The sequence below is a fragment of the Saccopteryx bilineata genome, chromosome 3 (genome assembly GCF_036850765.1).
Source record: "Saccopteryx bilineata isolate mSacBil1 chromosome 3, mSacBil1_pri_phased_curated, whole genome shotgun sequence".
Classification (NCBI taxonomy): domain Eukaryota; kingdom Metazoa; phylum Chordata; class Mammalia; order Chiroptera; family Emballonuridae; genus Saccopteryx; species Saccopteryx bilineata.
In genome coordinates, this window is record NC_089492.1 from 100176599 (window position 1) to 100200721 (window position 24123).

The following is a 24123-nucleotide window of genomic DNA, read 5'->3' on the forward strand; positions in this document are numbered from 1 at the left end:
TTCTCAAAGAAGGCCTTCCTGACTCCTAGGACTGGGCCAAGTCCCTGTATCATCCAGTTGTATAGCACCTTGTGCTTTTCCTTCAAAACATCTCATGCAATTTGTAATTATATACAGGGGTGGGCCAAAGTAGGTTTACAGTTGTTCATATGGAAAATGACATGCAGGTTATGATTATTACAATAGTTTTGGTAACTCAAAAGAATGACACAATGCACTTAGGTACAATCTCGTAAGTGCTCAATTGGCAGGCCTTCATTATTTACACATTCTTGTAGTCTTTGAACATCAGTAAACAAACCTGAATTTCAGTGATCTGCTTGGGTTGGCCCCACAGCTTCCTGACATGGTTGAATTCAAACAATTTTTCCCACCCTTGTTTTTATTTGTGTGGATTTGATGCAGTTAAAGAACCTGCATCTTTTACCCTAGACTACAGCTTCATGAAGACAGATACCATGTCTGTACTGCTCATTTTGTATTACTCAGAACCTAGTACAGTGCTTAAAATGTTATAAGTATTTAATAAAATACATATCCCTTGCCACCTTCATTCATTCAACAAATATTTATTGTGCATCTACTACACACCAGGCACTGTGTTGTATGCTGGATAGATAGTAAAGAGGAAAACCGAAACAGTTTCTCCTTTTATTACAGTCTAGTGGGGGGAGGGCAGACAGCCATATAATCAGAAATAAACCTATTAAAACTAAGGTAAATACTACAAAACAAAAGTACAGAATGCCATGAACATTCATGAGAGCTGATCAGAGATATTTTCCAACTGCTGCTGCTCAATATAGAAAAGGTAAAGTTCAATATGTACTTTTCTTTTATAGAACATCTTTGAAATATTTCATATGACATTTAATTCACTTATTTAAACTTACCTGCCCATAGCCTTTAGTATATTCACAGAATTATATAATTATCACCACAAGTTTTAGAATGTTTTCTTTTTCCTCCAAAGAAACTCTTCTCTTGTTGGCCATCACCCTCATGCTCCCCATAACCACTAATCTACTTTCTGTTTCTATAAATTTGCTATTCTGGACATTTGGTGTAAATAGGATTATATAAAATGTGATCATCTACAACTGGCACCTTTCACTTAGCACAGGGGTTGGGAACCTATGGCTCGTGAGCCAGATGTGGCTCTTTTGATGGCTGCATCTGGCTCACAGACAAATCTTTAATAATAAAAAAATAACGTTAAAAATATAAAACATTCTCATGTATTACAATCCATTCATTTTCTACCTCTCATGTTCATGGTTGCGGGTGGCTGGAGCCAATCACAGCTGTCCTCCGGGACAACACCAAATTTTTATTGGATAATGCATAACGTACACAGGTCGTTGTATGGCTCTCACGAAATTACAGTTTAAAATATGTGGTGTTTATGGCTCTCTCAGCCAAAAAGGTTCCCGACCCCTGACTTAGCAGAATGTCTTCAAGGCTTATCCATGTTGTGGCATTTATCAACACTTCATTTCTTTTTATTGCTGAATAATATTCCGTTGTACCATGTATTAGTCTTAGTGTAGCAAGAAACAGGATGCCGTTCCTCTGTATTCTCCACAGCCAAACAAATTCTATGTGTCATGTTCCCAGATGAAGGTGACAGTAAGTAAACATTGGCTGAGCCTTGCATGGGTGGTAGCGATGTTTAGAAAGCTCCTTTTCATGAGTGGCTTTAGACACTCAGCTCTCTTGGTCTGCTTAGCGTTCTGACTCACAAACGGAAGTGATTCTATTTTGGCATTCTTTCTCTCTTTCTCCTGCTCTTAGTTCTTTGGTCTCTACTGACTTGCCGTGTTAAATTATGCAAGTTACTTAAACTCTGTTTATTTAACTCCTGTGTGCTCTGTAAAATAAGCCCCGTCCAGCCTGTTTTTTTGCCAAAGCTGTTTGGAGACAGTTTTTCATATGATATGCATCATCAGCTCCCACAGAAGGCAAAAGGAATTTGACATGTGGGGGTAGTCTGGGATCCAGTCCAAAATTAGTGCTCATCTGGAAGAAATATGGAAGCCTGATACTCGCTTACTGGCCTTTTAGTCATATTTACTTATTGCCTTCCCAGTAAGGAACTTTGTAAATCTTTATCTCTTTTGTGCTTTTTCTATATAAGGTGAGATGAGCTTTAGAGAAAGAGAGAGAGAGAGAGAGAGAGAGAGTGAGAAAAGACTGTATGTAGTGGGAAAAGCCTCTGACACCCTCTATTGGCCAACTGTAAACCAAAGAGAGCAATTTGTCTGTCCTAGCTCTGTGAACCTGGGGAAGGATTACCCATAACATTCCAAATTCATTTGCTCTCTCTCTCTCTTGCCCCCGCCAACCCCGAGATTGGCCTCTCCAGACCCCATCTTGGGAAGTAAAACCTAATTAGACTAAAACTCTCACTCATCTTCTTGTGCAATTCTCTGTGCTGGGTGCTGAGGAGGATGCAAAAGAAAGAAAGCAATTTCAAATTTCAAGCGCTCAAGGTCTAAGGGAGAGAGAGAAGCAGCACATTCTGCAGCACAAGGCAGAATGAACTAAGTGCCAGGAGAAGGAAAAACCGAAATGCTCCGGGAGCAGAAACAAGAGAGGTGGGGCGACAATCACCGTGGCGTGGAGATGATTTGAGCTGTGTGGTAGACAGTTAGAAATTTTCTAGGTGAACATAGGAAGTTCTAGGTAAATGTTTCAAAAGGACTTCCCTGGGATGGGAAATACATAGCAGCAGTCTTAGATGTGTGAAGGGCAACTGTAAAAACAAACAAACAAAAAACTGACAAAATAGGATGGAGGCCTTGAGTACTAGACTAGGGAAGCTGTTCTTGGTAATTTAAGCTAAAGGAAGCCGATGCAGGTTTTCGGGAGTCAGGGTGTACTTCAAAACTTCACTTCAGGACAGTTAACCTGGAAAGAGGGTGAAGGACAGATTGGCAAGAGGAGAGACGTCAGGCTGAGAAATCAAACAGGTGGGTGTGGAGTAGAGGCAGAAGGCGTAGAAAGGAGGTGACAGCTACAATAGGCTCTGAGCCCGAGATGCGGCGACGGCTAGGGGTAGACGCTCCAGGACAAAACTCCTTCTCACTCTGAGGGACTGGGAGGAGTCAAAGTCAGAGCAACAACTCCAGGTGACGTTGGGCGCCCGAGGGCGACCTCCGATTGGCTACTCCTGCCGCCAGTCCCTACAGGAGGCGGTGCCCTGCCCCCGCCTGTCCCGGGCTTGGTGTGAGGCGGGCGCCGGCTGAGAGGGCTGAGAGCCCCAGGAGCCCTGCACCAGGCGCGGCTGGGACTTCGGGTGCGGCCGCCGGGGGCTAGTAGCAGAGGTAAGCTGATGGGAAAGGCGGGGGCTACGGGGCGACCTCAGTGCCTCGGATGCCCGGGTGTCCCCGCCCCCGGGAGAGCGCGCGGTCCCAGGGGCTTCGCGGGTCGGAGGCTGGGGGTGGCCGGCGGAGGCGGCGGGTGGGACCCCAGGGATCGCGCAGGCTGGCTCAGGACTAGCCTCCGCGCGTCCCGCCGCGGCTCTCCAGCGGCCGCCCCCTCTCTGCCCCCCGGGACTGGGGTCTCATCTGGGGGCGGGGGGCGTCGGCGCCTCGCCACCCAGTCTCCTGTGACATTTTGTTTGAAAAAGCGGGGCCCGGGTTTGTGGTGCGGAGCGGGCACTCAGGGGGTCGCACCCGGGAGCCCCGCGTCCCCGGCAGAGGGGCCCACGCAGTTGAGGATGCTGCGGCTCGGCCTCGGCTTCTCGGGAGCCCCACTGTGATCTTGGGACGAAACTTCGCAAAACTTTAAAGAACCATTTTCTACACCTCGAATTGACGGAATACCAGAGTGCCCTTACGTGACCTACCATGAAACTGCGCTGTCCCTGAAGTTATTAGACCACTTTTAAGAAGACAGAACGTTTGAACTATAGATTTGATGTGCGAAATGCAGTGGAAAGAGAAGTTAAACCATTTACAACACTGTACAAGCTGTGCTGTGCTACCTGCAGGTTACTGCTTTCTTTGTGAAAATGACCGCCGCGAGCCTGTCCTCACAGCGGTGTGTCCCCCCAGGACCTGTGGACTGGGGTGCATGGCTGTTCTGGGCAGTGGCACCGAAGAGCACAGGCTGTACTGAAGTGGGGATGAGTGATGGTCCGGAGGTTCCTTCAACAAGGCATGCCTCAGTGTGGCCAGGAAAGATCTTTTTTGCTTTAAGGGGGAAAAATACAGTTACCTGGCCAGGTTAAGCTGTGCTCTAAGAGGAGAGAATTAAAGAGTATGAGTGGCCACCCTGAGCCTCATCAGGGTAAGTTTAAGAAGATGAATTCGTTCTTTGCTTTTTCTTTCTCTTTTGGGATTTGGGAGAGAAACAGGAAGTCAAAGACTCAGAGAAAAGAGCTTTCACTCTACAATTGTAAACAGTTAATTTTGTGTCAGTAAATATTTCCAAAAGTCATTGGGGCATTTGGAAAACCAAGGCGTTTTCCTGCCCACTGCAGCAAAGAGAGGTTACTTTCAAACTCAGAATCTAGTGATGACTTTTATTTAGCAAGTGGATATTGCTCCCAAAGCTATATAATTGGTTCTATAAAATCAGTGGTAATGGAAAAGGATGATGGATATTGTTCAAAATTAGAATCTTTACTCAAGATGATGCATTAACACAGTAGTTACTTTATATTAACTGAAATTACAGAATAAAATGAGGAAATCAGGTGTCTAGACCTCATGGCAGACCATTAGCCAACCAATCTAGTTATTAATTTTAAAAAAATTATGATCCTATTAATAGGGACTGCAGACATTAAATGCCAATAATATTTTAAGGTTTTGCTACTTCACTGTAAAATAGGTAATTAGCAGAACCAAAAAAGTGAATAGGCATTTCAGCTTAGAATTTATATATTGTGTCAATTTTATAGCAAAGTACTCTTTGACATATGTCTGTTTCTTGTCACTTTTGAGATTAAGAATTACCTCTAGATTGAGTTAATAATGGAATTCTTGACAGAGATAACTACAAAAAGGGATCATTGACCTTGTTAATGTTGACCTAATATAAATCCACTTAAACTGTTACTTTTTCTTTACTCCTTTGTAAATATATGTTTTTTCTCAAATTAAGGTATAATTCACAAACCATTAAATTTAATATTTTAAAGTACACAGTTTAGTGGTTTCCAGGATAGTCACAAGGTTGTCCAGCCAATTAGCACTATCTAATTCTGGAATATTTTCATTACTCCATAAAGAAACCCCAAATGGATCATTATTGCCCTCTCTTCACAGCCCCTGGCAATTACCAACCAAATTTCTGTCTCTTTGGACTTACTTATTTCATATAAATGAAATCACACAATATGTGGCCTTTTGTGTCTGGCTTCTTTCACTTGGAATTTAGGGTAATGTTTTCAAGTTTCATCCATTGTAGCATGTGTTAGTACTTTATTCTTGTTTTGTGGTTGAATAGTATCCATTCATCTAATAATGGACATTTGAATTGTTTCCATTTTCTTGACTATTTAAATATTGCTGCTGTGAACATCTGTGTAAAAGTTTGGGTGTAGATTCATGTATTCAATTCTTGGATATATATGTATACTTAGCATTGGAGTTGCTGTGTCATCTGGTATCTTTATGTTAAAACAGTTGAGGAACCGATAAAACTATTTTCCAAAGCAGCTGTACCATTTTTACGTTCTCAGTAGCAATGTCTGAGAGTTCCGATTTCTCCCTTATGAACACTGTTATTACATGTCTTTTTTTATTTTATTTTATTTATTCATTTCAGAGAGGAGAGAGAGAGAGAAAGGGAGAAGAGTAGGAAGCCTCAACTCCCATATGTGCCTTCATCAGGCAAGCCCAGGGTTTTGAACCGAGGACCTTAGCATTCCAGGTTGACTTTTTTTTTTTTTTTTTGTATTTTTCCGAAGCCAGAAACAGGGAGGCAGTCAGACAGACTCCCGCATGCGCCGACCGGGATCCACCCGGCACGCCCACCAGGGGGCGATGCTCTGCCCATCCGGGGCATCGCTCTGTTGCAACCAGAGCCACTCTAGCGCCTGGGGCAGAGGCCACAGAGCCATCCTCAGCGCCCGGGCAAACTTTACTCCAGTGGAGCCTCGGCTGTGGGAGGGGAAGAGAGAGACAGAGAGGAAGGAGAGGGGGAGGGGTGGAGAAGCAGATGGGTGCTTCTCCTATGTGCCCTGGCCGGGAATCGAACCTGGGACTCCTGCACGCCAGGCCGATGCTCTACCACTGAGCCAACCAGCCAGGGCCCCTCTAATAGTCTTTTTTAAAAAGGCTATTCAGCCCTGGCCTATTTGCTCAGCAGTAGAGCATCGGCCTGGCATGTAGAAGTCCCAGGTTTGATTCCTGGCCAGGGCACACAGGAGAAGAACCCATCTGCTTCTCCACCCTTCCCCCTCTTCTTCCTCTCTCTATCTCTCTTCCCCTCCTGCAGCCAAGGCTCCATTGGAGCAAAATTGGCTCAGGCGCTGAGAATGGCTCCATGGCCTCCCCCTCAGGTGCTAGAATGGCTCTGGCCACAACGGAGCAATGGCTGGTCAGAGTAACATCGCCTAGTGGGCATGCCAGGTGGATCCTGGTCGGAAACATGCAGGACTTTGTCTCTCTGCCTCCCTGCTTCTCACTTCAGAAAAATACTGAAAAAACAAAATCTTTGTCAAAAATCAAATGAATGTAAATGTTTAGGTTTTATTTCTGTACTCTGAATTTTATTCCATTGATCTCTATGCCAGTACCACATAGTCTTGATTACTGTAGATTTATAGTAATTTTTGAAATTGGAATGTATGAGTCTCACAGATTTTCAAGATTGTCTTGGCTTTCTAGGTCTCCTGAATTTCCACATGAATTTTAGGATCAGCATGTTAATTTCTGCAAAAAATACAGTTGGAATGTTGATAAAAATCGCATTGAATGTGTATATTTATTTTTAAGTATTGCTGTCTTCACAAAATTAAGTCTTCTAATCTATAAATATAGGCTGTCTTCCATTTTTTAGGTTTTTAAAATTTCTTTCAATGATGTTTGGCAGTTTTCAAAGTATATCTAAACTTTACATGTCTATTGTTAAATTTATTCTTAAATATTTAATTCTTTGTGATGCTCTTATAAATATATTCTTGATTTCATGTTTGGATTTATCCTGGCTAAGTATATAGAAAAATATTGAGAGTTGATTTTTGTGTATTGATCTGGTATCCTGAAACTTTGCTAAATGAAATAGTTCTAATAGTTTTCTTTGTGGATTCCTTTAGAATTTTCTGTATATAAGATCATGACATCTGAAAACATAGTTAGTTTTAGTTCTTTCTTTCCAATCTGGATGCTTTCTATTTCATTTTATTGCCCTAGCTAAAACCTCCAGTATGATGTTGACTAAAAATGCTGAGAACAGACATCCTTGTCTTATTTCTCTTTTAAATTATTTGACTGATTAATTGAATGATTTTAGAAAGACAGAGGGAGGGAAAGAGGGCAGGAGAGAGAGAGAGGCATTCATTTGTTGTTTCATTTAGTTGTGCATTCATTGGCCACTTCCCGTATGTGCCCTGACTGGGGATCAAACTCACAACTTGGAGTTCTGTGACAATGCTGTAACCAGGTGCTAACCAGCCACGGCCTGATTTTTTATTGAGTTTATTATGGTGACATTGGTTCACAAAATCATAATGTACAACTCAATAAAACATCATGTGCAGCAGAACTAAGAACAAGTTTGTTACTGACAAACTGCATTTTTTACTTTTGCGTCATTGGTAGTAAATGTTGATGTGGGTAATGAAAAAGGTCATTAAAAAGGCTAATATCTTTAGAAAAAACTCAGAGAACAATGGGTAAGACTTTTATAAAAACAAAAGAAATCAAAAGAGAATGATTTTCAGCTCAACAATGATCAGTTTCCCTTAAATTATGGCTATAATTGAGGAGCATCTGGAGGCTTTGATGTGGTTGTGGTGCCTTTGATAAAGTTGTAGCTTTTGTAGGACAACTTTGCTTATATGTATTTCTAAATTATTGAGTGATATAAGTATTAATGTGAAACTGATTTAAGCATAATACAATATTTATACCAGGAAAATATTCTTTTGTGGGTTTAGAAACTGCTATAAGGTAGGAGTTATATTACACTGAATGTTGTAAAAATAAATTTCATTAATATGTGGAGACATGTTTTTTTAAAACAAAAGAGCAGAATAGTTCATTTTCAGCTGCAGTTCTATCCTTGGGTTCTAGGAGTTTTGCTGTCACATATATTTCATGACGGGCTTGGCTTCCTCAGAAGAGCCATTTCTAATGCAAAGTCTATCAGTTCATAGAAAGATCAATATAGAACTACATTATTATCAAGCCATTTATTAAATGGCCTGATAAAACATTAACAAACATTTAAGACTACTTTTATGAATTTCACAGCCAGTAACAATCATGATTTTAAAATCAAATAATAGTTTTTTGCACTTTAGAATTTCAAAATCTGTCTGACCAGACAGTGGCGCAGTGGATAGAGTGTCGGACTGGGATGCAGAAGACCCAGGTTCGAGACCCCAAGGTCGCCAGCTTGAGCGTGGGCTCATCTATCTGGTTTGAGCAAAGCTCACCAGCTTGGACCCAAGGTCTCTGGCTTGAGCAAGGGGTTACTCGGTCTGCTGAAGGCCCGTGGTCAGGGCACATATGAGAAAGCAATCAATGAACAACTAAAAGTGTCGCAATGAAAAACTGATGATTGATGTTTCTCATCTCTCTCCATTCCGGTCTGTCTGTCCCTATCTATCCCTCTCTCTGACTCTCTCTCTGCCTCTGAAATTTCAAAATCTTTGCACTTTAGAATTTTCCTGCCTCTGGCTTTCCCCTTCCAGTGCTTCTCTTGGGGATTAATCTCCTCCAAAAGGAAAGTTAATGTGGAAAGCACTAATTCTAGATTTATTACTTAATGTAGGTGATTCCAAATTTTACATTCATTTGTTTACATTTATGCAAACTTGTCAACAGTTGTAATACTTTGCCCAGTTAAATACACCAAAGGATTTTTGGCATGAAAAAAACCTGGACCTGGACAAATTTAGGGTAATGATAAGTAATAATTATAATATAAATTTAAGTCTTAATTATAGCACTGGTATAAAGTTTCTTTAGGGTATTCTATCATGTTCCAATTGAATCAAACTATAATTCTATAAATTTAAGAGTTCAATAAGATTATAAGCTGATAGGTTTTTAAAATCTTATCTGTTGAGCAGAGCTGAAATAATAATAGTACTCCATGTTTGTGGTGCTGTTATACTACCCACTAAAAACAGCAACATTTTATTTGTTTCTCCTAACATATCCATGAAGAAGAATGGTTTGTTACTATCAAATCCCCCTTTTTCTAGATTGGATGATCTGAGACATAGAAAGGTTAGATTACATAGAAAGTTTAATTAACACAGTTGGGCCTTGAACCCTGGCTTACCATCTCCCACTTAGTCCTTTCCATGAGATATCACTGGTTCTGGAATTTATCTTAGAATTCAAAACGTGTGTCTGAATATCATTAGATGGTTACTAGAAGGTGTGCATTGGATGATTTAATGAATTCTCCCGAATTCTAATTGGTGTTATGCCATTTGAATGCTTTCTTTTATAGAATAAATATGGCAGAGCTTTCTGAGACAGAAGGACCAGTAGATTGGAAAGAACGATGCGTAGCTCTGGAATCCCAGCTCATGAAATTTAGAGTTCAAGCAAGCAAGATAAGAGAGCTCCTAGCTGAGAAGGTAAGCTTTTCTTTCTAACCTTTGTTATTAAGCATCAGCCATTTAGGGCCTGTTTCATTTATTTTAAATAATCTCAGTATTTTGGGGAGTAAACATTTAAAACATAATGGATATAATTTAACTTTTTGTCTGGGCTTTGAAAGCTATATTTGGCATAGTCTTTTGCCATTTTGAGAGTAAATTGCATAATTTAAGACAAAAAACATTTCTTTGCAAATACTAGTGGAATATGTAAGAACTGTGTGCATTTTTGGTGAATGTGGAGTGCATTCATTCCAGAGAGAAAAGCTGTAATTTATTTGTTTTTACTGGAGAAGTGTGACAGCATTCTGATTTGCTTAAATATTTAGGAAAATCATGTATAAAGTGATTAAAGGAGAACATTTTCTATTGATAGTAAAATGTATTTATACTATATTTAAAAGTATGCCACTATTTAAGAATTTATATTTACTAACTATATATCACTAAACTATCATCTCAGCTAGAATTTAATTTAATTATATGCTTTTAATAGTTCTAATCGTGTAATTAAAATTTTATTTATTTCGCAGAAATTTTGTGTATAAAATCAATAGATAAATTCATTCATTCAACAAATATTTGAGGGCTGATTATGTGACAGACACATTTAGTGGTACAGTTACAATTGTGAAGAAGACAACCATGTTTCTATTTCCCAGGAACTTGGATTCTAGATCTGCAGTGTCCACTGTAGCAGCCACTAACCACAAGTGGCTGCTGAGCATTTGAAATAAGGCTAGGCAAAATTGAGATGTATTGCAAATGTAAAATACACACCAGATTTCAAAGATTTATCATGAAAACAAGAATGTAAAATACCTCAGCAATAATTTTCATATTTGTTACATGTTGAAATGATAATTTTTGGATATTGGGTTAAAATAAAAATACTCAATTTTACTGATTCTTTTTATTTTTTAATGTATTAGAAAATTTTAAATTATGCATGTGACTCACATTATATATTTCTATTGGACACTACTGTGTCCAATAATGGTCATTCAAAACTGATCAGAAGAACTTACTGGTGGTTTCTTAAACTCTAGTCTGCATAATCCTTTTGAGATAGAGAATGGGTACAAGTACCACATCTCTGAAAAAGATCATCTTTAGTCTTCCTTTCATTGCTGGCTAAGAATATTTCAGCACAAAGGAATTCTAATGATATAACTATACAATCATAAAATCATGGTGCACTTATGACCGGTCACAGGAAAGCAACAAAAGACGATAGAAGTGTGAAATCTGCACCTAATAAAAGGACAACTCTCCCAGTTTCATACCTATTCAGTGCAGTTCGATGTGGGCTCATACACAGATTTTTTAGGGCTCCTTAGGTAGCTATCCCGTATAGCCTCTACAGACTCGTCACTGACTGATGGCCTACCAGAACGGGGTTTCTCCACCAAATTGCTGGTTTCCTTCAACTGCTTATCCCACCGAGTAATATTATTCCTATGTGGTGGCGCTTCATTATAAACGCGCCGATATTCACGTTGCACTTTGGTCACAGATTCAAATTTAGCGAGCCACAGAACACACTGAACTTTTCTCTGTACCATCCACATCTCGACTGGCATGGCCGTGGGCTGCTCAGCTGTACACACGGTGTTACATCATCATCTGCACATGCGCACATTGCTGCCACATCATCCTACAGAAACTGGGAGGGTTTTCCTTTTATTTGGTGCAGATTTCACATTTCTATCGTCTTTTGCTGCTTTCCTCTGACCTGTCAAAAGTGCACCATGACTTTATGGACACACTGTATATCACTAAAATCCAGTAAAACATCAGTTTAAACTTTCATTATATCATCTTAAATTTTTGTGTTTTAACGTCTTTTAGGTGGAAAGATTAAAATTATCCCCTTCACTTTGAGTCAGACAGGAACTCAGTAATAGTCTTTGTGAAATAAATCCCTTATATCAATGTGCTTTATTTGTTGCTATTAGAATTAAAATTATAGCTTGAAAAGAATACCAGTTTGAATATCTCCAAGTTGGGGAAGTGTATCCTAACTCACAATTGATGAAGCATGCTTTCTCTTTTGCTCTTCTTTCTCTAAAAATTATTTCTCAGGTTGTGCTGTTATTTATCTGATATCTTCATAATCCTAACCACCTCATACAATGATTTTCTTAAGATTACCAATTATATCCATGTTGCTAAACCTCATGAATAATTTTCCAGGTATTGCCTTATCCTAGCAAGCAGTTAGCACACTGTTGACCACAGTCTTCTCAAAATTTCCTTTCAATTGACTTCTATAGTTTCCTGGTTTCTTTTTGGCTAACTAGTAGCTATGCTTATTTGGTTTTCAATTAATTGACCTTTAAATTCTGAATTTGATGGCAACATTCATTTTGTTCTTTGGAAGACTCATTGCAACAAATATTTTTGAGTGCCCATTGTTTAAACATTAAGTGTCGTTCTCTACACAAGTAAAATTGTACTTTTTGATTATTATATCAAATGATAGTTTATGTTATTAGATTTTCCTTTTTCTTGGCAGTGAGTGAATTTTAAGAGGAATACAATTTAAAAATTGCTGTTTTAGTTGTGGTTTCTTTTTCTTCCTTTTTTCATTGGTATTTTGTATTTTGTATCTGTGACTTAAATCCTCTGCCAGATCTAAGAGGTGAAATTACTAAGATGTGTTTCATACAGTGGAAAGTGGGTAGGTATGCCAAGTTACTCATGGTTTCCCAGTAAATAGATTCAACACTAAAGTGGGAATAATGTTTTTCACAATATTATCTGTTATATTCCATTATGAAATAATTTTCTTGGGACTGAAAATTATTTCTGGTACCCACCCATGTTTTAATAAAAATATCAAGTATTTATTGATTTATGATGTGCTAAGCACTTTATAGATATGGTTTTTTAAAATTATTCTAACAACCTATGAAGTAATAAAATTTATTGTTCCCATTTTACAGATTATGAAACTGAAGTTTTCTATGTGGCAGGCAATCTTCTAAGTGCTTAATATTAATGAACTTTTCAATCCTTACACCAGCCCTATGAGTTAGCTACTAATATTATCTATATTTACATAGGAAGAAACTTAGGTGCATAGCAGTTATTTAGCTTGCCTGAGTTTGTGCCAAAAAGTAAGGGATGGAGCCAAGATTTGAAACCAGGCATTCTGCTTTTAGAGCCTGAATGCTTAGCCATCACCCTATATGGCCTCCCTCATCTAGTTTTATTACCACATTCCTTGCTTTCTCTGGTATACTTACCCACTCATCTATTTTCTCCTCTTCAGCTATGAAACATATATAAATCTACCTCTGCTTGGAGGCAGGTATCTGTGTGTTAAGATGTGTGTGTATTTACCTAACATTGCATATTTTTTCAAAGCAAACCCTATTGCATTGCTTCTGCGTGCCAACATGAGTCAAATACTGCATTCCAGAGGCCAGTCTGGTCCCATTCATAACCATCAGTTTTATGTTAGGACCAGTCTGCCCCATAGCTTTCCCCTAATAGTCCTCCAGACCTTCCCTCCAAATGGATGCTGGCTCAAGGCTGAAGATTCTTGAGAGAATATTAATTTGATTCTTTAGCTCTTTGCCAGGAATCCTAGCCAGCTTTTCTTTTCTGCAATAGTTTTGGTTCTTAGTTCTGTTTTATTGGCACTAGCTATAGGCAGCTAACAGTGGGTGCTATGGTTCCTAAGCCATTACGACCATTAGCTAGTTTAAACACCATATGAGGTTACTATTATTATTCCAAATCTAAATATGTCGACATTAAGACTAAGAGTACTTGAATAGTGTGCCCTGTATCATACAGCTATAAATTGCTGAGCTGGCATTAACCCTTAGCTCTCTCCACTTTTTTTGTGGTGCAGGTAATATATTACCTGAGTACCTGGCACATAGAAGTAACTCATTATTATTTTCCTCAGTCTTTCTGAATGAATACGCTAGTTAAGAGTGCAAAGAAGATGAGTTAAACAAATGTATTTACTGATTTATAGGAGACATCTTTCTGAATTTCTTTAGGAAAGATGTGTGAGAAGATCAGAGATACTTTTTTTTAATGAAAAGTGGATTTCAATTATATATAAGGTCTACCGGAAAGTTCTGTCCGTATCTATCACAACAAGTTTCAACACGTAAGCACATGTTTATTTGGCGCATGTGTGCCTCTCTATTTTTATCACTTAATGTATACATACTGATGTAGCAAATTAACTAAAACAAAGTTGATTCACGTTAGTCTTATGTGTGAAGCGATAGTGTACCCATGGCTACTGATAAAGTTCATTTAAGCCACTGTAATTTTTATGAATTTCAACAAGGAAGAAATGCTACAGAAGCATGTCTGTCACATCCACCAAATTCCCTGGACTTAACACCCTCTGACTATCACTTGTTTTTGTCCTTACAAAATTTTTTGAAGGGCAAACAATTCAAAAATGAAGAAGATATCAAACAAGCACTGGTTTAATTTTTTGCATCAAAAGATAAAACATTTTTCAAAAATGAGATATATAAATTGCCCACACGCTGGCAAGAAATCATTAATAATAATGGCAATTATATTATTTAATAAAGTTTATTGACGGTAAGAAAAATTTATATTTTGTTTTATTCCAAAAACGGACAGAACTTTCCGGTAGACCTTATATATCTTATGGTTTTTGGAGATGGGTGGGATTCTTTTTTAAAAGAACTATTCTGCATTTTTTTCATCATAATTTCCAAGTAACTTAGAATATTGAAGTTTGTGAAGAAAAAGGCCTTATTGAAGTCTTGGGCAAATACTGCTGTAAGTGGGAGAGGTCTTTAGAGGAATTTTAGGAATGGTGTTGGAAATATCTCTAGTATGCCAAATATAAACTCTTCAGGGAAGCTGAGATTTAAGTAGTTTTCCTACTTTACAGTATTACTAGTTTTTTATTCAGGGAGGGAAATAGGAGAGTTTCATCTTAAGGTGAAGAGAATATTAGTTCCTATGGGTTAGATTTTCAGTGAAAGAGAAGGAGTAAAAAATATGAAGATTTTATTATTTATTTATTTAATTTTAGGGAGAGAAAGAAAGAGAGAGAGAGTGAGAGAGACAGGAAGAAGGGAGAGAAATGAGAAGGATCACATTAGTTGTTCTTGATTGCTTCTCATATGTGCTTTGACCTGGGGGCTCCAGCCGAGTCAGTGACCCCTTGCTCAAGGCAGCGACCTTGGGCTTCACACCAGCAACCTTTGGTATCAAGCCAGCGACCATGAGATCATATCAGTGATTCCATGCTCACACCAGCAAACCTGTGCTCAAGCTGGTAAGCCATCTCTTAAGCCAGTGACCTTAGAGTTTCAAAGCTGGGGCCTCACTCTATCTAATGTGCCACCATCAATCGGCTGAAGAATTTTTTCTTTAGGTATCAGCATAGCCCAAATCACCTAAGGCTGCCTTTACCTGATACAGCATTACTGTCTGGGGTTTCTGGCCACTTGACCTTTCTTTTGTGACTCTGAGTCCCCAGAGGTGGTCTAGAATTCTCTCATAGGAATAAGGAGTCCTTGGAGAGCACACTATTTGTTTTCACATATAGTTCATATAACCACAATTACCCTACTTAAATTCCGCATCCCCTCAGTCTCTCTATTGCCTCACCTGATATTTCACAGTGCCTGATGGAAATTATACATATACTAACAATAAGTCTTGCAGGTTAATTTACATGTCATTTTTGGGCTACCAACTAAAGATATTATTTATTACAACAAAACAGTGCTAAAGTCTTTCATGGATTCTATTGGAAGAAATCAGGAAGAGAGATACTTGAGAAATTGCTGTCTATAGCAATAAGTATAAAGGTCCTAAATTATTCCATCTCAAGTAGCCAGCCTCCAATATGTACTTGGAACACTCTGAATTAAGCATGGTGGTGTTGTGATCTAAGGTCAGTGGCACATTTTCTTCTGCTACTTGCTGCTGTGCCCCGTCTGGCTACAGAGGGCACTCCTGTAGTCATCAAAACAGTAGGTTTTGCTACTTCATTTTGTTACGGTATTAAGTGGCTTGTTCATAAAATACTTATTTTTGTCCAGTGGCTGATACAGCAAGCAGATCATTCAAGTTATTGTTTGTTTGTTTTTTTAGTGACTTAGTATGGATTAGTTGTGGAATAGGCCCAAGCTTTACGTGATGGTTTACATTGTGAAAGTTAAAACTTATATGAATATTTCCTGCATTGCTTTAAGTTTCTGCACTTATTTTCCAGCTTGAATGATCAGAAAACAATCATCTGAAACTTAGAGTATTGCCTTTCATACTGTATTTGTTGTTGTTGTTGTTTAAACTGATTTTAAAGTGTTCTAAACTTTATTGGAGACACTTTAATGTGTATTTACATTTATGTAATATGATGCATTCAGTATTTATGATCTGTAATATCAATTGTGAAAAGATAGTGATTTTCTTTTAACAATGTTTATATTATATGTATTGATTTTTTGTTATGTCATATTCATTATTCCTGCTTTAACCATTGTTCTGTAATAAAATACACTCAAAATCTGGGGGAAACTGCTTAGCTTATTTTCTATTCAGTGGTAGAATTCTGTTAGAATCTCAAATTCCAAATGTATCCTCTCTTGGTTATATCTCTATTCCTGTGTATTCTTCTGTAATAGGTTCCTTGAGACCATATAGCTCCTATTATGAATGTTAGCGTGATTTTAAATTACCAGTAAAAGTCCTAGGCTGAAAGAATAGCATCCAAAAGACAGAAATAAAGACAAATGTTTTACATCTAAGAATTTTGTGGTTTCATGTATTGGAGCTGATTTTCATGTGGTTCTATGTAACTACATTGTGTGTGGAGTTTATAAACACCAAAGCAGCTGTGGTTCAACTGAAAGAGCATTGTGGAATCAGAACATGATGACTCAAAATCCCAACCATGTCACTGGGTGGGAGCATAAGTTCTCTTCTATTTCCTGAGTTATCTTTCTTTTCTCAGCCTACTTTCATATATATATATATATATATAATTATTTCAAGGTGTAAGCGCTTCTAAAATGTTTGATGATCTTTGGTGGCCCATTTATATTTAAGTATGGAACATCTGAAAAGTTGACTGGTAATTGTATATAAATAGTCAGTGCTGGTCAACTGCCAATCTCTGTTTTAAGGTGAGTTTGTGGGAGGCAGCCTATCACATTACGAGTCCATCAGTGCCACCATTGTTGAACTAGCCCTCCAAACAATTTATTCAGTTTCATCAGAGAGAATGTTTCAGTCTTTTGACAGAAAATAAGTGCTTAACTGCTGGACATTTAGCACATGGGAGAAGTGAGAAGTTTTCAAGGAGTTAGTTGACTCATATTTTCCATTAATACCCATTGTCGTTGGGTCCACACCTCCCTTTCTCTCTAGGTCTTGACAGGGTTATGCAGGGTATTTAGTTCCCAAGAGAAGCTAGGGACCCTCCAATCTTTTTTCTAGGGTATGGTTTCTTTCACTCTGCTTCACAAGGAACAAGGGGATCAAGTGAATATATGCCTATTTAGTGGTGAGCACTCCCCCTTCACCCTGGCTCTTACCTTCTCCCATGTGGCTCCAAAAATGCTGGTAGACAAACATTTATCCTACAAGAGGAGGTTAAAAGTCTCTGGGGAATCTTATTAGCCCAAGAGGGAAGAGGTAATAATGTTCACATCTGTGGTGTTCTAACAGAAGCCTAGCCAGATTACCTAATGTTACATATAGTTCTTGGTCATCAAGCCTCATATTTATGCTAAAGCTGTTTAATCTCTTACTCTTAAACATAAGTAGGCATCTCATGAATGACCAAACATGTAAAGAAAGTCTCTAACATGAAAATAGAGAACAAACAATCAGGAAAAAAATTGCCTATACAGAGAAAAAGAAACAAAACAAGCAAATTCTTATCATTTAATATCCCCAGAGAGAAGAGATATTACATCCATGAAACAATATTCAGAGACTAAACAAAAACTCTTGAAGAATTAAAAAAGAAATATGGTAAAAGAAATAGCAAATTTAATAGAAAGTTTGGAATATAAACTTAAAGTAAGTTCCTGGAAGTAGAGAAAAAAGTTAAAGAAAAGAAGAGAAATTTAGAGAACTTGTCCAGTATGTTCAAGACATGAATAATAGAAGGTCAGGAGCAGAGAAAATCAATGAAACAATACACAAAGATTCCAGATTGAAAGGGTCTACCAAGTACCTACCATAACATGAGAAATCTGCAGAAGGATGTGCTCCATTAAAAAACAGGGAAGTAGTAGACCTGGAAATGCTGAGGTCGCCGGTTCGAAACCCTGGGCTTGCCTGGTCAAGGCACATATGGGAGTTGATGCTTCCAGCTCCTCCCCCCTGTCTCTCTCTCCTCTCTAAAATGAATTAAAAAAAAATAGTTAACAAAAAACAGGGAAGTAGACTGACCAGGCAGTGGTGCAGTGGATAGAGCGTCAGATAGGGATGCAGAGGACCCAGGTTCAAAACCCTGAGGTCACCAGCTTGAGCACAGGTCATCCGGCTTAAGCATGGGCTCACCAGCTTGAGCAAGGGGTCACTCATTCTGCTGTAGCTCCCCCACCCCTACATCAAAGGCACATATGAAAAAGCAATCAATGAAGAATTGATGCTTCTCATCTCTCCCTCCCTGTCTGTCTGTCCCTATCTGTCCGTCTCTCTGTCCCTCTTCTCTCTCACAAAACAAACAAAAAACAGGAAGTAAACCAAGAAAGAAGAAGGAAAAAAGAAGGTATAGGATATAGGAAACAGGAGATCTAATGTGGAATCAGAACATGGTGACTCAAAATCCCAGCTGTAGCAGGCACAGAGGAGAGCCAGTCCATACTGGTGTAGGTCAGAGGTTGTGGGAGACTGAAGAAGATGAAATTTGTAGAATATCAGTTGTGAATGAACATCCTGAGAGATGATTTAGACAGTGTTGGGAATTTGGAACTGGATTATTGTTAAGTTCATAGAAAGCTAAGTAAATAAAAGAACAAGACTCTTAACTTCCGAAAGAAAAGTTAGGTAGCAAAGGAAAAGGTAACCATAGTTTACTACATACTGTCATACACAGTTACAGTAACATTAATCCTGAATAATGATTGAACCAAAGGTGTGATATAAACACATTGAAAGAACAGGTGTATCTACATCAAATGCAAGAAGATCAAAGAATGGAAGTAAGGAGTAAATAAATTAAAAAGGTCAACAGAAAAAGAAGCATTTAATTTACACCATGAAAGTACGTATTAACAGAATTGGCTAAAAGAGTGTAGTTATTTTTATTAATAAATCTTGTGGAACTAGTAGATACTTTGTATACTCATGGCTTTGATAAACAGAAAAATTAAATTGTGAAAGTAAATGGACTTGTTTAGTCTTTTGAGGGAAAACCTTAGTAGGATGCTACCTGGGAAATCACTGTCTAAACAAAATAACTATTTTGAGCTTTCAGAGTATATCACAAAGTATCAAACCTTCTGAATCATATATTTTGAAGTTAGGTGTATTCCAGATCAGGATTGTTTTTATCTTCTTGAATTGCCTTGTTTATAATTATGGACACTGTTTATTGTTAGTAAAACTTTTAACATTAAAGGCTCTTTTGTCTGATTTTGATCTTGCTTTCAGTTACTATTTACTTGGTATATTTTTCTGTCCCTTTACTTTCAACCTTTTAATATTTTCCAAGTATGCCATTCTAAATAATATTTAGCTAGATTTATTTCTTTATTCAACTAGTGAGATAATCTCTTTATGTCCAAAATCATAATAAGTGTATTTTGTTCCTACATATTATGTTGTTGATGTTTTCTTTAATTATCGCCTCCCATGCCTCCCCCACCCTTCTGATGCTTTAGAAGCTACAGACTGATTTCTATTAAGTGGTTATCCTTAACTCTTTTGTAAAGAAACACAAGGACAACTTTTTTACATTGTAATAATAGAATGTGAGACTGAATGTGACAAGGAAGCCTGCGGGGGTTGGTGATCATTACAGAGAACAAAATTTCTGTATAGAGTAGCATTGTGTTGGGGAGTTGGGTGAGGGGAAAATGGAAAACCAATAGCAGTGGAGAGCTGAGCTTCAAAAACAGGAATCGAGCATTTTCTAGAAAAAGAACAGCACCTTCAATTTTAACCTTCAGTCAAGCACTTGAAATTTAGGTAATTATTCAGCTTTGATGGATACTAGAAGATGCTAAGTGTTATATAAATCCATTTTGCACAACTAGAAAAATGTCAGGCAACCAAAAAGACTTCAATTGTCCCATCTTGTCCGATAGCAAGAACTCGTGGGTTTTTCCACATTACCATTTAACCACCTATGCTGAAAGCCTGAGGGGTTTTGGGGATGTGTTGGGACAGAGTTTGATAGAATCACATTTCGGTTGGATGATTAACACAACTGAAGGAGTTCTTCCACTCTGGAGAATAATTCAGCCCTAAACAACTGCTTAGTCTGCCATGGTTTTGCCACAGTAGCAGACTTTTAATTCATCATATAGATGTGTTTTCATAAAAAGAAAAAATACAAATATGTCTTCATATAAATAAGTTTTACAGGCCAGACTCAAAATGGTACTGCATCACTTCCACTGCATTCTGTGGGTCAAGGCAAGTCACAGAGCTATCCCAGAGTCAAGAAGAGGGGCAACGGACCTCCCCTCTAAATGAGGAAAGAGGCATGTGCATACTGGTGGGTAGGAATTGATAGTGGTCATCGTTGGTGGCACTCAAACCCTAATGGTTACTTTAATTCACTTCGACTGGCATTCTAGCTTATGCCCTTGCTTCTCCACACTGCAGCTGACCTCACCAAGTTCACTAGTGACCCTCTAATTAGCACATATATCTATACTGTTTATCATACTACATATCATTTGTGTATCTTTTAATGTTACTTATGTATTTTATATGTTTAATTTTTATTACAGAAGTTTTCAAACATATGAAAGTAAGAGTAATATTATCATGGGCCCTCATGTACACATCACCTAGGTTTAATGATTAGGAGCCCAAGACTAATTCTATTTCATCTGTATCCTGGCTTACTCTTCCTTCCTATATTAGTTATATTGAAACAAATCCCAAATATATTATTTCACCCATCTATGTACATTTTTAATAAACAAAATAATAAAAAACATGAAAATAATTTTAATATTATGTTTTATTTACAGTAACATAGCCAAAATATTATTATTTCAATATGAGTCTATATAAAAAATTACTGAGATGTTTTATACTTTTGTATTAAGTTTTCAAATAACATATGTAATATTGATGTGTATTTTATACTTACACTATGTCTTGTTTTGGACTAGCCACATTTCAAATGCTCTTGAAGAGCATTGTTGTATTATTCCCTAGCCCTCAGTCATTTTCTGAACTGTTTGGAGGCAAGAAACCCAGCGTGGTGTTGCAATAATGTTCAGATGCTCTTATCTGGTACATACCATCCATCATTACTATCATCTTTTCGGAGTCAGTTCATTAAAAGTACTAGCCATAACTGAATAGCAGCTTTCCACTACTTTATAAGTGGTACTAGGTATTATCTCATGAATCAGCAATTGGTTTTGTATTAGATACAGCTCTTTCTTCAGAATCCTCTGCATTTCTGCAAGAACTCCTGCATGTTTCAGGCAGGCTGCCAACTGCATGTCTTCAGACAACTTCCACATCACTTAGATCTGCACACTTTGTAGATTTCTTGAGACAGCTAAGCTTCTTCATGGACTCTATACTCAAGAAAATTCCTCTTTCCATAGTCATGTATTTAAAGTTACCAGATGTTATCGTTTGGCCCAGACAGAATTGTTGCGATGTGTCCCTAGTAAACAGAAGCTACTTGAAGTTTTCATTGACAGCAAGTGTAGGGAGATGTGAAAGGGAGAGCCAGTGGTAGTTGTTGACATACTTTTCAGAGATATATACAGTGTGTCCGTAAAGTTATGGTGCACTTTTGACTGGTCACAGGAAAGCAACAAAAGACGATAGAAATGTGAAATCTGCACCTAATAAAAGGACAACTCTCCCAGTTTCATACCTATTCAGTGCAGTTCGATGTGGGCTCACACACAGATTTTTTAGGGCTCCTTAGGTAGCTATCCCGAATAGCCTCTACATACTCGTCACTGACTGATGGCCTCCAGAATGGGGTTTCTCCCCCAAACTGCCGGTTTCCTTCAACTGCTTATCCCACCGAGTAATGTTATTCCTATGTGGTGGCGCTTTGTTATAAATGCGCTGATATTCACGTTGCACATTAGTCACGGATTCTAATTTAGCAAGCCACAGAACACACTGAACTTTCCTCTGTACCGTCCACATCTTGACTGGCATGGCCTTGGGCTGCTCTGCTGTATACATGGTGTTACGTCATCATCTGCGCATGTGCACATGCTGCCACATATCCTACAGAAACTGGGAGGGTTTTTTATTTGGTGCAGATTTCACATTTCTATCATCTTTTGTTGCTTTCCTATGACTGGTCAAAAGTGCACCATGACTTTATGGACACACTGTAGTTGTAAGTTTTCCTCATCTGTATACACATCATTTTTAAAAATATTAAACAAATGAATCACTTTTATTGCTGTAGGGTTCTGCTTGCTCTAGTGTTTTGTCCAAGTCTCTTTCAGTATAGCCCAATCACCCTTATTTTTGGATTCTCCATCAATGATACAGTAAACATAACTTACAGGAATATACCACTTTCTGCTACCACTGTGACTTTCTGATCAACAAATCAAGTATAGCATTTGAGGTTTTACTATTATTGTTTTTACTATGTGTTGACCAGAAATTTCTAAGTTTACTATGTGTTGACCAGTAATTTGCTATGTGTAGTCCAATGAAGAAAATCCTAGTGGTGAATATTCATGTGGTATATATTACATTGTATTATAAATATCAAACCTTTGGTATATTTTTTAATCATTTTTTTGTTTGTTTTAATGAGACGGAGAGACAGGAAGAGAGAGAGATGAGAAGCATTAATTCATAGTTGCGTCACTTTAGTTGGTCTCTGATTGCTTTTCATACGTGTCTTGACCAGGGGTCTCAAGCCGAGCCAGTGACCCCTTGCTCAAGCCAGTGACCTTAGGCTTAAGCCAGCAACCCGAGATCATGTCAATGATCCCATGCTCAAGTCAGCAATCTTGAGGATTTGAGGATTTGAACCTAGGACCTCAGTGTCCCAGGTCTACACTCTATCCACTGCACCACCACCGGTCAGGTTGTTTAGATTTTACTTCTTCTTTTTTTTTTTTTTTGTATTTTTCTGAAGCTGGAAACGGGGAGAGACAGTCAGACAGACTCCTGCATGCGCCCGACCGGGATCCACCCGGCACGCCCACCAGGGGCGACGCTCTGCCCACCAGGGGGCGATGCTCTGCCCCTCCAGGGCGTCGCTTTGCCGCGACCAGAGCCACTCTAGCGCCTGGGGCAGAGGCCAAGGAGCCATCCCCAGCGCCCGGGCCATCTTTGCTCCAATGGAGCCTTGGCTGTGGGAGGGGAAGAGAGAGACAGAGAGGAAGGAGGGGGAGGGGGTGTAGAAGCAGATGGGCACCTCTCCTATGTGCCCTGGCCGGGAATCGAACCCTGGTCCCCCGCACACCAGGCCGACGCTCTACCGCTGAGCCAACCGGCCAGGGCTAGGTTGTTTAGATTTTAAATATACACTAAATAAACTTTAATATGATAAACTATATGCAATTCAAATGCATTGATCTACTTTAAATGTGCTTAAAGAAGTTGAAAACGTGAGATTTCTAAGTCCCTTTCAAACAAAAACTGATTTTTCTATTTTCCTCACTTTACAGATGCAACAGCTTGAGAGACAAGTCATTGATGCTGAACGTCAAGCGGAAAAAGCTTTTCAACAGGTAGGATATAATTTCAGTTAAAAATGTCTGGTTTTGCCCTGGCCGGTTGGCTCAGCGGTAGAGCGTTGGCCTGGCATGCAGGGGACCTGGGTTAGATTCCCGGCCAGGGCACATAGGAGAAGCGCCCATTTGCTTCCCCACCCCCCTCCTTCCTCTCTGTCTCTCTCTTCCCCTCCCACAGCCAAGGCTCCATTGGAGCAAAGATGGCCCGGGCGCTGGGGATGGCTCCTTGGCCTCTGCCCCAGGCGCTAGAGTGGCTCTGGTCGCTGCAGAGCGATGCCCCGGAGGGGCAGAGCATCGCCCCCTGGTGGGAAGAGCGTCACCCCTGGTGGGTGTGCCGGGTGGATCCTGGTCGGGCACATGCGGGAGTCTGTCTGACTGTCTCTCCCCATTTCCAGCTTCAGAAAAATACAAAAAAAAAAAAAAATTTCTGGT

General features: G+C 38.9%; 2 protein-coding genes across 2 annotated transcripts in view; one reads left to right on the forward strand and one right to left on the reverse strand.

Annotated features, from left to right (window-relative positions):
- The first annotated feature begins 3222 nt into the window (after positions 1-3222).
- Positions 3223-24123, forward strand: part of PLEKHH2 (pleckstrin homology, MyTH4 and FERM domain containing H2) — a 111127-nt gene continuing 90226 nt past the window's right edge. Inside the window, exons 1-3 of the mRNA XM_066267027.1 lie at positions 3223-3326; positions 9643-9772; positions 23626-23688. Of these exons, the coding sequence (XP_066123124.1) occupies positions 9650-9772; positions 23626-23688 (186 nt within the window). The 5' untranslated portion in view covers positions 3223-3326; positions 9643-9649. The remainder of the gene's footprint in view (positions 3327-9642; positions 9773-23625; positions 23689-24123) is intronic.
- Positions 21173-22478, reverse strand: C1GALT1C1L (C1GALT1 specific chaperone 1 like). The gene is given in 6 exon segments (XM_066264723.1): positions 21173-21279; positions 21282-21370; positions 21372-21420; positions 21423-21487; positions 21489-21718; positions 22458-22478. Coding segments are annotated over 6 exon segments (561 nt in total).